Here is a 16,578-nt window from a genome sequence, read left to right on the forward strand (position 1 = left end):
GATTGAAACTTGGAGCGTATTGAACTTAGTATATTACTGGCATTAGCTAAAAAGGCCTGCATCTAATGTTTCCACAATTGGTCAATTACCCCAAAAATTTTGATTCGCTCTGGTCTTCAGCCCCCATATGCTTATTGGCATGACGTCATACATCGTTTGCTCAGGCAGAATTCAAAAAACGAACATTCTGGAGTTAACTAAAAACTCTGATTTCTGATCGGATCCCAAATCTCAAATATAGTCATTTTAGTTAAAAAAAAATGTTAAAAATTCCCAAACATTCGTTAGTATCTTACCACTACAGTCGGCGACCAGGGGCTTCGGCCCTCGCAAGAAGCATCATCTTCCAATGAGAATATCAATAACAGATTCTTCAACCATGCCATATCTTATGAGACAATAATGTCTTCATTTTATTAACCTGAACATTAAAAGTACTTATTCGCAAATACCCAACTCCTTCTACATGCGGGTTGTCAAAAGGGCGAATCAGCAATATCTTAGGAATGGTTTGGTGTGTGAAGTTGGAACTTACGGGGCTTGTTGTGGGGGATGTTGAACTAACCAAAAGACAACATTTGCAAACTAATGCTACTACTTCTAATCATACTATTAGTACTGCTAGTGCTACTACGATCATTACCGGTACTAATACTACTGCTACTAAAGCTATGGGTATTAAGACGGAAATTTTGGGAAATATTGGTATTTTTTTCCAAAACCACGCTGCTTTTCTATGACAAAATAAATAAGAGTTCCAAATAGGGACAGGTCCTTTTATTAGACAGTGAAACAAAAATATATACAAAGGCTCTGGTAACGGACCGGAAACTTGCTTTGACCTACAATTTTGAAGAAATACCACCTTTATTCAACGCAGTATTACAAAATTTAAGAACAGTTAGTGAACTTTTTAAGTCAATGGACCGGTAACTTGCTTTGACCCTGAAGTGATTATTTTGTTTAGTATAAATATAGATTGTTTTAATTTTGAACATTAGTAACTCTACTGATGATGATGACCGACTGTGTCATCGAAATATCTAGAGCTTTTGTATATATTCCGTTTCACTATCTAATAAAAGGACCTGTCCCTATTTGGAACTCTTATCTGTTTCGTCATGGAAAAGACAGTGTGATCTTGGAAAAAAATATCAGCGTCGTATATATGGGAATGACAGACCAACTTTAGAATCAGCAACATTTCATTTGCTATTAGAAGAATAAGAAGACAAATTTAGCACCTATAAATTCGGTAGTATTTCATTTTTAATTAGGAGAATATCCAACCCAGTATTACAGAATTCAAGAACAATTAGTGAACTTTTTAAGTCAACGGACTGGTAACATGCTTTGACCTACAATTTTGAAGAAAATTGTACTAACTTTATCCAACGCAGTATTACAGAATTCAAGAACAGTTAGTGAACTTTTTAAGTCAACGGACTCGGTAACATGCTTTGACCCTGAAGTGATTACTTTGTTTAGGATAAAAATTGTTTGTTTTGATACGGTAGTAACTCTACTGATGATGATGACCGATTAGTGTCATCGAAATATCTAGAGGCTCTGTATATATTTTTGTTTCACTGTCTTATAAAAGGACCTGTCCAATTTGGAACTCTTATTTATTTTTGGGAAAATTGAAATAGCTGTATTCTACTAAAACGAGAGTTATCGACATGTACATATTCAAAAAGAAAATAATTACCTTAGCTTGCTGAGCAAATCTTTCTCGCTGTACGAACGGATCGTTTAATTCTGTGTAAGCGTTACAAATTTCCTTCTTGCTAACAAAAAGCTCAAATCGTTCAGTTAAGCCCTTTTCAGATCTATGATACTTTGCTAGTGGGCTCATAACTTGGGGATGATCAATTATGAATGTTGGGTTTATACATTCTTCTTCTAAAAAGTGACCAACGAGCTATAAGAATTAAGTAAGATTAATTGAAGTGTAATAAGGTAAGCATGGTAAAAGGTAATTACCATGGTAATTAAGGTAATTACGAAAGGGGATGATCAATGATGACTGTTGGTTTTATAAATTATTCTTCTATAAAGTGACCAACGAGCTATAAGACTTAAGTAAACTTAATTACAGAGTAATAAGGTAAGTATGGTAAATAAGGTAATAGAAGGTAATTAAGGTAAGATTAGTAAGATATATGAACTGTGATTTTGTTCCAGTATACATATATTCTAGCCAGGTGCGCAGTGTTGTCACTAGAACGGCATCGTAAAGTGATTGAAAAAATGATGTTTTGCGGTATCTTTCCTGAAAAGGCTCCCGGACGTGGGGTCGAAATATTCGGAGTGTGTTTGTTTAATTAAGTGTTTATTTTATTGTATTTATTCACTGCTTTATCAAAATTAAAACCCGTTTTTCTTGCTTAATTTTTCGTAAATGGAAAAGCAGTGGGTAGTCTAAGAAATTATTTGTATCTTTTCTACCAAAATAAAGTAAAATTAGCAGTGAATTTGATGCCTGTAATACGTTAAATCGTTGCTATTTTAAGAAAAATTCAGTATTTTTTTAAATCAGTTATATTTTTGTAAATATTTTGTAACTAGAGTTTGCTTTTTTTTGTGGTACGTTTTACCCTAAAACTCGGGCGAAAAGGGAAAAAAAGCAACACTCCAAAGATATCCCCCCCCCCTCCGAAAAAAATAGAACGGAAAAATACAGCCCTTAATCCTAAATTTCAAAGTTTCTTGCCAATTTTCGGTATTCTCATCTGTTTTTATCACTAATAGCTTGTTCGGAATACCCATTTTCTGGAAACCTGGGATTGAAAATAGGAAGTAGGAATATATAGTCTTTTCTGTTCTAAATCACAATAAAATTTTATCCATTACATTTTGTGTCCCTTTTTCCAGAAAGACAGTGTACACCATCGTTTTGTCCTATTTTTTCCATTTTCAGACCCTCTGATTTACCGATTTAAAAAAAAAAAAAAAAAAAAAGAATTCGTACTCGTCTACACCCCGAGATCTCCGTTACATTTACTAAGAAAGTGGATAGTCTGGACGCGCTCTAAAAGATGAAAATGCTACATTTAAACACTGTTGCCGCCTCAGCTAAATGACATTCCCCAGTGCTGATTATATTTTCTTTTCTTTTTTTCAGACTCTTCGCGCTGCAGTAGTAGTTTTCTACAATTTTCCCCGTTTCGCAGGAGTACACCAATCAATTGCTAAAAAAAAAAAAACATCTGCATGGTTGGTATTTGGGATGTGTCTGTATATTCTAATTCCCTCCTACACCCTAAAGGAAAAGAGGTATTGACTTGTCTACAATTTCAGATACCCCAGATTTCAGATACCCCAGGATTCAGATGCCTCTAAAGGAAAAGCCATACTTGTCTACAGTTTCAGATACCCCAGGAAAAGATTCCTATATAACCCCCCCCCCATACCCCAAGATTCAGATAACCTATGCCCTAAAGGAAAAGACGCCCTTGTATACAATTTCAGATACCCCAGGAAAAGTTTCCTGGATACCCCAGATTCAGATACGCCAGATACCACAGGATTCAGATACCCCACACCCTGACCCTTGTCTAATATTTCAGATACCCCAGGAAAAGATTTCTGGATACCCAAGGATTCAGATACCCCAAACCCTAAAGGAAAAGACACCCTTGTTTACAGTTTCAGATGCCCAAAACAGATGCTTAATTCTATTTCTTGATGGATTCTTCCCTCCCCTTTTCCAAAGCCTCTTATTCAAAATAATTGTTATCATAGTCAGCGCAATCGCGCTGCCTAAGTAAAGAAGATGTTGGCACAATGTATTATTTTTTTTCATGCCAGGGCACTTCGTATCGACGGAGTTGTCGTAGAAACTTCAAAAAGGGCTCATTCGATTGGAAATTGGAATAACTAGTGCCCTTTTTAAAAGTCGAAAGTGATTGGAAGGCAACTAACACACCTTCCACGCACACCATTTGCCCAAACACATCCAATAAAAATTCTGAGATAGCCATTTTGTTCAGCGTAGTTGATTTCCAGAAAGAAATAACATTTTTGAGGAAGACACTCCCCCAAAACCCTCAGGGCAACGGTTGTAAGTTATGCCCTGGGGGCTTATAAGATTTTTATAGAAAGCGTTGTCGTAAAAAACTTTAAAAAAGGCTCATTCAATTGGTAATTCAAAGGGCTAGTGTTCTTTTTAATAGTCGAAAGCGATTGGAGGGCAACTAACCCCCCTCTCATGCCTACCTTTTCCCCAAACACATCCAATCAAAATTTTGAGATAGCTATTTTGTTCATGTAGTTGAAAGTTCTGGAAACTAGGTCTTTGAGGATGACAACTCCCCCCCCCACAGCCCTCAGGGCAAATGTTGTAAGTTATGCCCTGGGACATATACAGTTTTTTTTATAGAAAGCGTTGTCGTAGAAACTTCAAAAAGGGCTCATTCAATTGAAAATTGAAATGGCTAGTGCCCAATTTTCATAGTCGGAAGTGATTGGAGGGCAACTAACACCCCTTCCACGCCCACCATTTTCCCAAACACATCCATACAAAATTTTGGGACAGCCATTTTGTTCAACGCAGTTGAAAGGTCCAGAAATTATATCTTTGAGCTGGACACTCCCCCCACAGTCTTCAGGGCAATGGTTGTAAATTATTCCCTGGGGCATATAAGGTTTTTTTATAGAAAGCGTTGTCGTAAAAACTTGAAAAAGGGCTCATTCAATTAAAAATTCAAAGGGCTAGAACCCTTTTTAATAGTTGAAAGTAATCCCCTTTTCCAAAGCCTGTTATTAAAAATAATTGTTATTCAAAACATACATTTAAATAAGGAAAAGCTGAGGGGTGAAGCGTAAGCGTTGCTGTGTCATTCTCATCATTAGGATGATGCATAAGATTATTTAAAATTGATTCAAGGGTACCTTGTTTTCTTCTTTTTTTGTAGGGGGGGGGGAGCAAGCGTCAATTAGCAAAATCAATCAGCATATTTCAGTTTTATTCAATCAGTTTTTTCGGTTCGCACAATAAGGGAATTAATTAAACTTACTTCTTAAGGTACGAGAAGCATAATTATTATTCAAAATAAGCATTTAAATAGGGACAAATGGAGGGGGAAGAGTATGCGTTGCTGTGTCGTCCTCATCATTAGGATGAGGTATATTATTATGTAAAAATTGATTCAATTGAGTGTTTCTTTTCTTTTCTTATTTGGGGGGGGGGAGGACAAACGTCAATTAAAAAAATCTACAGTAGACAGATTTCAGGAATGACATTAACCTTATCTAGCAACCGTGTGGCAGTTCGCGGAGATGGACATTCTACTTGATGGTTCACACAAAGTCGATCTAGAAGTTGCACAGCTTCAGGAGTATCTAAAGTACTGGGATGTGGCAGTTTCACTTGAAGCCGTTTTTCCAATTCCGGAAACATACTCATTCGCTTAAATGGCGGAGTGAAATCAATTTCTTCAGTTGGGCCATCTGGACCTTCTGGCTGGTAATTTATTTTATATGTTCCGAGAATGCTTTTGACCATACCTAAAAAGGAGGTACAAAATCAGAGCTTAAAGAAACCTGAAGTATAACACCAAGTGGTTTGAGTGTCCGAAAGACGAAGCAAAAATTAAGAAAATTAGAAGAATCTAAAAATTAAAATTCTAATTTAAAAATTAGAAGAATCAAAATATAGCCACTGAAGATCGTGGGTCATTTTATAGTGTTTAACAAAGTTTCGAATAGGTTATTTCAACGACATGCATCTAGGCAAGCACGCAGCTCATAAATAAGGTATTCTAACTGGCAAGATATAACCGAATTAAAAGTTATATATTCATTACGCGAAAACTTTCAATTACTTTTTGCATTTTTTTTTCCTTCCTGATGTAGGTTAATTAATTTTTTCATAAAATTTAAAGTTATTTTTGCGTTATTTTTTCCTTTCTTTTCTCTTCAAATTTTTGTACTCCGCATGGTTGTTTTTGCTTTTTATGGGTAATAAGTTTATATTATTATATATATTTTATTATTTCAAGCCTTCTCAGAGTCATCGCAGCATATAAAAGCTGTATCATCAGCATCGATCATGATCCAGCCATAAACTACCCCAATGTCACTCATATTTTAGACTCTGGAAATTAGAATTCCATATTTTAAACAGAATCTGGATTGGCCTCAACAGTGGATCAGGGGCGAAATTTTTTACGGAGCAGGGAGGCAGCTGCCCCTTCCAGACGTCGGTTTGTCCCCCCCCCCCCCGACCACAGTTTGCCCTCCACCACGAGCTGAAATTTAGTTTCTTCAAAAATATTGTCAAAACTAAGATTAGCCTGCATAATTCAAGATCCACAGAAACGGGTCAGTTTATTTCTGAGAGTTCATTACCCCGTTTTAACAATTATTAAAATTCTACCGAAAGTTTTGTTGGCAAATGTCTCTTTTTTCTCTGTATGGCAATCATTTCACAAAAATAAAAACGTAATGTTTTAACGATAGGTATTTTCCAACGAAATATTTCAGGTAAGTTCAAGGTATTTTCCAACGAAGTTATTAATCAGCTAATAACTATTAACTAATTACTTTTTTCGATATTGTCTAGAACTCACTCACTACATAAGAATAAGTCAATAGCCTACCCAAGATTCAAAGCACGACCAATAAGAAAGGTTATATAATGCGAAAAAAAAATTCTGCACAGCGAGACAAAAAGATGGGAGAAATTAAAGAGATGAAAGAAATAAATCGGAGAGAAAGAAAAAGAAACAAATGGTTTATAACTCCCATAGTCGACACATGGACATCAACCTGTTCTAAAATACTTTTATTCAAAGTGTAAGAATTTTACTACTTAATTCATTGTAATTAGTTAAGTGTGATGTCATTATGTATAGTTATTTCATTGCATGAAGTTTTTTTGTTTTTTTTTAAGAAGATTGCAAAATATAAAAGGGATAACGGAAATAAACTTACTAGACAGAAAGTAAATAACAACAAAAAGAACTGAAAGAGAAATAACTGCCAAATCTGCAGAAAAAGCAACAGAGACAACAAACAGACTGCGACAACAATCTGAAGTAAAAAAAAAACCGATCAAACACTTCAGATGTTGCCTAATTATCCAACGAAAAAGGTACCAAGTCCCGCTCCCCCCACCCATCTTCCAAAATCCACGAAGTTAACTTTTTTAGCACACACAAAAACTAGATAAATATGTTTAATTTTTATGCAAATATCTACGTTTAATCATTTTTACAGCATTTTAATGTTAAAAAAAATATAGTAAGACTTTTGCAGCATAACGTGATACCCCTGAGAAGCAACTTCGCAACTTTTTGTCAAAAGATACGTGTGTTACATCATCTTGTATTAGAAGATGTTTTTTTTTTTATCAAAAATTCCGTTTTATTTTAATATTAGGTATTTTTAATGGCAGAAAGCTCTAGATATAGCACTTAAATTCTTCTTCTTCTTGAGGGAAATAGTAGGCAGAGGCTATCGCATATCTCACCACTGGAATCAAAAAAAGAAAAGAAAAAAAGGAAGACACATTACTGCTTCCCATACGGAAAATTCTCTTTCACCTTTATTCAAGATGTGGGACTGTAATTCTCCTAAATGAGGTTTTTGGCTAAGGAGATTCCATTGATGCAGTTTTCATACTGATGCGACACCATTTTTGTGATATTTCAGGCTATTCTTCGAAGTTCCCATAAATATGTTTTTGCAACAGTCTGTTAACATTAGGATTAATCGATATCATAGCATATCATTCTTAAATCAGCTTCAAAGAGCGACTCTTCCTCACTTGACAATTTCTTTTAAACACGTTTCTAAATTTTCATTTATTATGGGCTCCAAATAGTATAGGTAACTTATAAGATTGGAAACTGGCGCTAGTGTCGGCAAAAAAATCAACGTCATCTATGGTTTGGCGACACTTTGCATTTTTCAAGCTTTGTAATCGATTTTCTGTCATGAACGGAGAACAAACGCTTATGGCTATGCTAATTTTACCAACTACACATATTAAATAGATTATTCTTATAGTTACAATAAAAAAAATGCAAGTACCACCAAACGCTAGATGGGTTTGAAGGTTTCTTGTCAACAAGCGCTAGTTTTCACTCTTGTAAATTAACCATACTCTTTGAGCTAGAACTCACTCTTTACTAGATTGAAGCGCATTACACAACTACGATTTTGAGAATTCAAAAAAAATAGTGAAAAGTCAAGGAAGGTTTCGGCTTACCAGACAGCATATCTTCAGTTATCTTCATTAAATCATTGTAATCAGCATAGGCAATATAAAACTCACAAGTGGTGAACTCGGGATTATGCGTCAAATGCTACTAGGAAATTTTGAATGATGATATTTCTCTTGTTCTAATTATATAGGCTAAACTATTTCAAAGTATTAAAGGTCAGAGAATCCTATTATGCAGATTGTGATGGCTTCAGGCACGTAGAAGATCAAAAGTAAGAAAAAATTTCCATCCACATCAAAAGTAATACGTCCCTTCGTCCACCCAAGATTCTAAAGTAAAAATACTATTAAGGAATTCAAGGTAAGAAAACTCAAGGAAGATCTCGGCTTACCAGACAGCATATCTTCAGTTATCTTCATTAAATCATTGTAATCAGCATAGGCCATATAAAATTCGCAAGTTGTGAACTCGGGATTATGCGTCAAATCTATACCCTCATTCCTGAACTGTTTCCCAATTTCGTAAACTCTGTCAATACCGCCAACGACTAGCATTTTTAAGTACAATTCGGGAGCAATCCTCATAAACATTTGCAAGTTCAGTTCATTGTGATGAGTAATAAACGGTTTGGCAGTGGCACCCCCCGCAACGGTGTTCATCATTGGTGTTTCTACTTCCAAAAATCCCAATCTATCCAAATAGCGACGGATGTACGAAATAATCTGAGATCGAATGTGGAACTTCTGACGGACTTCATTGTTGATAATTAAGTCGAGATACCGCTGTCTGTAGCGTGTTTCCTAAAATGAAACACCTATGAATGAAAACTAAAGTTAAAAGTACTTAAAACGCTTTTTGTGACTTTCCTTCCAAAACTGATACTTCAAACTTGAAATAACAAGTATTTACGGAATATACATCGTACGGTAAAAAATACCATAAGATACAAAAATAAAAGAAATTTTATAAAACATAATAATAAAAGGTTAAATAATTATTCTTTATACACATTTTCAATTCATTTTATTCCGCTATTTTTCATTCATTTTATTTTTTATTTTGTTCGTTTCATTTTTATTTTTATCCAATTTAACTTTAAACTAAGGATATTTTAAAAGATACTGAGTGAATCCCTATGAGATCTCACAGCCGTCGACCCAACCTTTCTGGAATAACAGGATATTCTGTATACTTATTATATGCTCTAAAGTTAGTTTATTTGCGAAGTTTCCAATTTTTACGTGTATTTTTTTAGTTATAAATGATACAATTTGAAAAAAAAACTTGGAATGTAACTATATTTAAATAAAAATAGCTCAGCTCCTAATTCAGATACAGACATGTAATTTGTATCCAATAATAGCTTGAAGTCAAGAGCTGCATTAAGCCAAAAATGAGCAGAAATATAGTCAAATAAAGGTCCAAGCGTAAAACTACCCCAAATTGCTATTAATACATAATAGAAACTCAAAAAGAACAGAAATTACAATAAATGACCGAGTCAAACTCAAAACGAGCAAAAATTAACACGAGTAGGGCTGATAAACTCCGAACCTTCCCAACACCAGAACATAATTTGTACTTTGCTGAAAACGAAATACCCTTTAAATGTTTCCACTTTTTTGCTTTAATAAATAAAAAAATATTAAAACTTTAATGAATAAATGTCTATATATATATATTAAACTGACAATTTACGGTATTTTTTTTCACTTCATGTAAATTGAGTTTGACTTAGTCATTTATTGTAATTTCTGATCGCTTTGAGTTTCATTTATTTACTAATTTGTGGTTTGGGGTACCTTTACGCTTCGAAGATTATTTGACTTTATTTCTGCTCATTTTTGGCTTAATGGAGCTCAATACTTTTCTTTGAAAAACATGTTTTGTGGAAAAAGTTTTTTAAATTAATTTCTAAAAAGACGTGTTGGTAGGTAAGACAAATAACTAATAACTTGAAATACTTAGTTTTGAATGATTTTTACAAATATCCACATTAATATATTTCTGAGATTTTTGTTAGTGATTCTGTTTTGCTAGAGCAATCAGGAAAGTTACAGTTTCTACAGTTCCGTGACGACCTATTTTATTTTTGGGTTCTAGGGTATTCCTAATTTGTAGAGACGTATATGTTTGCGTAAGTTTCCTATTAATCAATTTCATTTTTAGTGTCCTTGGTACTTATACATCCTCAAACCACTCAGATAAGGAGACTTATACACTGAAATTACAAACACTGTTATCAGAATCAAATAAGCGAGTTAAGCTTCAAAAATGTCAGACTGGAGTGCCGAATGTTTGGAAGCCAATCGGTAAAAAAAAGTGCAATTTCCTATTAACTATATTTATTGTGTCTACAAATGCTTTCAGTAAAGCAGTAAATAAACTATAGCATAAAGAGCGGGAGCGGAAGAGAGGAACAGCCTCCCTCATATAGAGAACAATTTACTGAAAATAAGGAGACGTTTAAATTAATGACCTAGCTAAAGAATAGACACATCTTTGGTCAGAATTGCATCCTGAATTCAAATATAACATTCATTAATTTACCCCCATCCCCTTAATGTGCAAATATATACCCTGAATCAGGGACGTACGCAGGGGGGGGGCCTCCGGGCCCGGCCCCCCCCCTAAATCTCATGATTTTTTTCATTTTCCCATAATTTTCTGATTTTTCTCACAGAATAATGGGTTTGAACGATTAGCCCCCCCCCCCACAAAACAAATTCCTGCGTACGTGCCTGCCCTGAATTATATATATGCCACGAGTTTTCTTTTGTTTGGACAAAGTATATATCAGGATGTAATTATTTTTTACCCCCACCCCACTAATGTGCAAATATATACCCCGAATTGTATATATGCCACGAGTTTTCTCTTGTTTGGACAAAGTATTAAGTTAATTAAGAGAATAAAGTGACTTATGGAGAATTCAGAACCCATCAATGAATGTTATATTTGGATGCAGGATGCAATTCTGACTTTAGAAGTATGTCTATTTCTTAGCTAAGTCATTAATTTAAACTCCCCCATATTTACCCAATTGTTTAATGTGACTCTTTACTTTGGTTTGAAGAAATGAATTGGTCAACAATATTCCACGAAGGGATAGATAAAACTTCTATAGATATAAAAGCGTGGGGAGTGAACTCCAACCTTGAAAAAATTGCCAGTGACTGCAATTCCTAATTTCCTTTTTTCAAAATCGTAGTGTACTTGAGAGGAAACTCCTGCTTACCCACTGAATTACCTTCTACTTACCAAGAAACCTACTGACTTTACAATTGGAAATATTCGCCTGTATTAAGAAACACCGGTTATGTAGGACACACGATTGTTTTCTGAGTTATAATATATTTTAAAAGTAAATCGCTACACTTTTATGAAACTATCCTACCTCAAAATCGGCTCCAATTGAAACTATCCCACGTCCAAAAATAGAAAAAATGAATTAGTAGTCCATCTTGTCGAAAATTTTGCGCTGAATCCAAATTTGCAGCACCATGCCGCTGGATGTATTCCAATTTTTTTTCTTATCCTATGTTGAAAAGTTAGTTTGCAAAGTTGCTTTTATCGCACCCTGAAACTATTCCAAATCCTTATTTGGACTTCCAAACAGTAGATTTTGACCTTGTTTAAGAAACTCTAAACTTCGCTTCTTCCCCTATTTTTGAAGTATTGGAAAAAAAACCTTAAAAACTTCAAAAAAAAACCTTTAACGACTCCTGAAAAGTAACGGTTTAGAACATAGGATAGTTTCATTCCAGTGTATCGAAATGTTCAGCAGCAAAGGTGTTAGGATTTTCAAGATCATGATCAGCTGTCAAATAGAAAGACAGGAAAAGTACTACAGCGAAGCAAGAAAAAGAGGATAAACACTTGTCATAGAAAAAGCCAACCTTGTCTTTAAGGCCAAAATGTAGATGGGGTAGCATGTGAAGACACGGTGATAGTAATTCCATCTTTTCTGGACGGATTGAGAGCTCACCCTTCTTGGTTTTACAAGGATAACCCACGCATCCAATAATATCACCTCTTTTTATTCTTGCAACATCCTCAGCAAACAAATCTGGTGATTGGTAGCTTCTAGCGTCGGCCATTACTTGCAGTTTAGTCATCTCACCACGAAGATCATAGAATATTAGCTTCGATCCGGACTCTCGAACAGCATGGATCCGTCCTTAAGAGCAAAACAAATGGAATCAAACTCAAGCTAAATATAAATCAAATACAAGATAAACCTGCTAAATCTTTACTTTACAAGAAGCTTGTACAAATTCAAATATTAAATACACTTTAAGCATGAACAAATTGAACATAACAAGAGGTTCTATGATAGCTACTACCCCACCTTCTTATAAGATGTTATTTCTTTCTTATTAATTTAAAAAAAATCCGAAAAAGAAGTTTTTCAAAGAAAAGTAAAGGTCATTTTAGACTTAAGATCAGCAGATACAATTACCAGTTAAAATTCAAACTCAAAACGACCAGAAATTACTATTAAAGAATAAATGAAACCCAAAACGAACAGAAATTAAATATACAATCATAGCAAAAAAACATACAACAAGTAGTATAAGTGAATATAAGTGAATAGATAAATCTTAAAGCGAATAATGCCTAAATTGAATATGCAAATCAATCTTAAAACGAAAAAAAAAATTATTATTGAAGTATAAATGAAACCCAAAACTAACAGAAATTAAATAAAGAATTAATGCAAACAAACATGCAATAGATACTAATGTCAATGAATAAATAAATCTTAAAACAAGTGAAACTTAAATTGAATTATGTGAATTATAATACCACCAAATTATGTGAATAGAATCCGCAGTGGGACCAGAAAGAAGACTTGTGAGACGAAAAAAGGGTTGTAAACTCTGACCAGTGTCATCTCATAAAACTGGCCTTCAACTCGAGCAAGCAGCCCGTACAATTTTCTCAGCTTTTCTTTCAATGCTGAGATAGCAAGTTCTTTAGAAGCCTTAACACTAGATTCAGATGGCTAACTATTTAAGAGACTACGATGCGGAAATAGTTGCTGGGTAAACGTTGATACTTACGGGAGGTTGCTCAGTCAAAACGTAAACAAGAAACCCAGTTTTCGATGTGGCTACTTTGAGACTGATCTCAGTAAGGTCAGAAAAAAATATATCCACTATATTTTATAGAGCTTGGAGGTCGTCTGATATTAGAGGAACATCGTGATCACAACATAAATTAATAACATCAGGATTGTGCTGAATCGAACATGGAGCATTATTTTGTATATTTTTATATTATTTCTATTGTTCGGATGGTATTATTGAAAAGAGCAGGCTGATGACAGAGCTTTGCCTTTCTGAACAGCGATAATATTGTTTAACTGACTACGTAGCTGTACCTGCATTGACTCATTGTCGTACCAATTCCACAGGAAATCAAAAAGAAAATGGTTTATCCCGCTTCTCAATAGAGAAAGAATAGCCGGCAAATCTATTATGGAGTCGAAATCTTTTGGAAATGTCAATGCTCATCCGATGAGGATGAGCACTGGATTTGACATCAAATGTCACAGGATTTGACATCAAATGCCAAATGCCTTTCCAAAATATCCGACGGCGCTTTTAAAACGTCCAAAAAGTTACCCATCCATTTTGTATACCCAAAGGTTTGTCGATTCCGAACTGGTTGTCTACATGGTCCCATCTTGTGGCGATTTATTCGAAGATCAAATTTCCAAAAGGTTTACTAATAATGGAGCAGAGGGTTCTTGGTCCGTACGTTTCGCGTAACAATGATAACGTTTTTCATGTGACAGAGTTTTCATATATGATAAAGAAGAAAATTTTTACAAGCTTCTTCATCCAAAGAAAGATCGTTGGAGAAACATCGTTGGAGAAACGCAAGAGCGAAAGATCGCTCTTGCCAACATGCTATAAAGATAGCAATTGTTAATGCTCTCATAAGAGGTAGACATAAATATTCTGGGATTGCTAAGAGTTTGGTCTAGAACACACTCAATGTCTGTAATAATTATATGAAATAATACTTTCCAAAACTAACGTCGCATCGAATATTTCGTACTTTCTGTTCACGCAAAATAGAACATATCTGGACTTTCCTGATATGATGTTACTGACGCCCGGAGTTGTGTAATATGATGTGTTAGGGAATACAGGAGTAAATGTTTATACAGGAACAAATGTAGAAAAAACAAGAAAAGTAAGAAATCTTAGTTGTTGCCATATCTGCAGACGGGTGGGAGGGGCCTTCCTCTCCTCAGAACTTGTTGGGAACACCCCCCTTCCGTGCCACCGATAAAAATATTACATAATAAATAATTGTTTACAATAGTAATTGTTACAAATATACATAATAAACAGCCAAATTGAATTTGGTGATAAATAAATTATTCCTACAATGGACAATTGACAAAAATGATTATAACAATCCACATTCTTTCTTACAACAGTTTAATGAGCACACAATAAAAATCTAAACTCCTTTGACAAGCTCGAACTTAAATTTTCTCATCTAGTGATTCTCACTGGTTACTAGTCACAAGGCGTTTAGCGTCCAGTATCTGAATGACTAATGACTGTAATTTATGTATTATATACTGGTTACTAGTCACTGGGCGTTTAGCGCCCAGTCCCTGAATGACTAATGACTGTAATTTATGTATTATATACTGGTTACTAGTCACTGGGCGTTTAGCGTCCAGTCCCTGAATGACTAATGACTGTAATTTATGTATTATAAACTGGTTACTAGTCACTGGGCGTTTAGCGCCCAGTCCCTGAATGACTAATGACTGTAATTTATGTATTGTATATATAAACCCGTATTCTCTCCTAGTTAAGTCTAAGGAACAGAATGCAAAATTAAAACTTGTTATAATAGCTGCAACCAACAATTCCTCACCACACTAAGTATCCAGCTTTTACAGGGCTATATTGACCATGATGTATGTAATGGTTACCTAGATAATCCTCTCCCCTACTAAAGTCTAATGAGCAAATAAAAAAAAAAACATTTCGTTACCAGCAACTGACACTTTCTCTTCTGAAGACTGTCCAACATCTAACTGGTTGTACTTCTCAATAAATTCTGTTAATGATGTGGTGACGTCAAATTTGTGAGGGTAGGGCTGAAAAGTGCCAGTACTTTTAAAGCCTTGAATAGCAGCACTTCGTAATCGCAAGTATTCCTAAAAAATGCAAATTTCGGAGCTATAGGCTATAACATCTAAAACGGAGCAACGTTGAAAGGGGCTAGGTAAAGTGGGAGAGGGCTTGACCTATCCTTTTATTAACAAAACAAAACTCCAATGTGATAAGATCATTAAGTTTTTGAGCATTGTTTCCAAATATAATATTTTGGAATATTGTTTAGATGTAATAGTTATTATTTGGCAATAATAGTTACATGTAAATAAGCGTAAATAGGTTCCATGGCTTTTTTAGGGGGGGGGGGGGGGAATAGGTTGATCTCGCTCTCTAATGTTTTACTTCACTCTCAAACCTAGCAAAACATAGCCTAGGTTCTGACAAGAACTGAATTCTGCTCTATCTATCAAATTTCTTGCCTTCATCGGGCAACAATGTCGTCATCTGGCTTACTTCTGTTTTGATAAAGGGAGTCATAATTGTTCCAAAAATCAGGTTACAATAATACTTTTCTTTCATTCGAATCCTTGTCCACTTAAGCGGTCATAGCTAGACAACTAGAAAACCATCTTCTAGCCCCCCCCCCTTCCTTAAAAAATTATATATTACAAAATAAAATCTTTCTTATTACCATGATTTAAATACCCAAGAGGAGACAATGCATAGTAGACTGAGTCTCTATTCTATGAGGATCCATAATTAATTGCCAAGGTTCCTCAATGGGTGTTACTCTAACCATGCCACCTAGTTTCGAAATGCTAGTCAAACTATTAATTATCTCATGCTTGAAAATACTAGTTTTGAAAAGTGTTTAACAGTTGGAAGTGTTTTAAAAAGTCACATATTCCATCAAGTCTTTAAGAAGGAACAAATTCTCTTCTAGAAAGTGGGTCCCTTTCTTGTTTCCAGCAGTGGGCTTGCATGTGATTGGAAATTCTTCTTTCCATCAATGAATAAGACACCAAGTTAATATTTTTTCTTTGGAAATTTTTATATATAAATTATACAAGACTGGTGGGGGAGTGGGCTTTATTTGTATTTTTGGGTTGGGATAGCAAATAATCTTTAACCTGAATTGCTGTCTCTTGGGGTTTTGATTTATCACTAAATTTGACAAATTGCAAGATTATGGGAAATAACAAGTTCAGTTGCTTCAAAGCAACTGAGGAAGCAAGTCCAAGATAAAATTCAAACTTAGCAACAAACTTAATCATACATCAGATTCATTTCTGCTTATGTTTATATTCACA

General features: G+C 34.7%; 1 protein-coding gene across 2 annotated transcripts in view; it reads right to left on the reverse strand.

Annotated features, from left to right (window-relative positions):
* The window catches only part of LysRS (Lysyl-tRNA synthetase), a 50,308-nt gene that overhangs the window by 11,252 nt on the left and 22,478 nt on the right, over positions 1 to 16,578 (reverse strand). For both annotated transcript variants that reach the window (XM_089095301.1, XM_089095300.1), the window contains exons 3-7: positions 15,204 to 15,369; positions 12,074 to 12,354; positions 8,566 to 8,974; positions 5,252 to 5,511; positions 1,712 to 1,924 (exon numbers count right to left, since the gene is read on the reverse strand). In XM_089095301.1, coding sequence (XP_088951427.1) covers positions 1,712 to 1,924; positions 5,252 to 5,511; positions 8,566 to 8,974; positions 12,074 to 12,354; positions 15,204 to 15,369 — 1,329 coding nt within the window. The remainder of the gene's footprint in view (positions 1 to 1,711; positions 1,925 to 5,251; positions 5,512 to 8,565; positions 8,975 to 12,073; positions 12,355 to 15,203; positions 15,370 to 16,578) is intronic.

The sequence above is a fragment of the Artemia sp. Qi Xiang Cuo genome, chromosome 10 (assembly GCF_049724085.1).
Source record: "Artemia sp. Qi Xiang Cuo chromosome 10, ASM4972408v1, whole genome shotgun sequence".
NCBI classification, from domain to species: Eukaryota; Metazoa; Arthropoda; class Branchiopoda; order Anostraca; family Artemiidae; genus Artemia; species Artemia sp. Qi Xiang Cuo.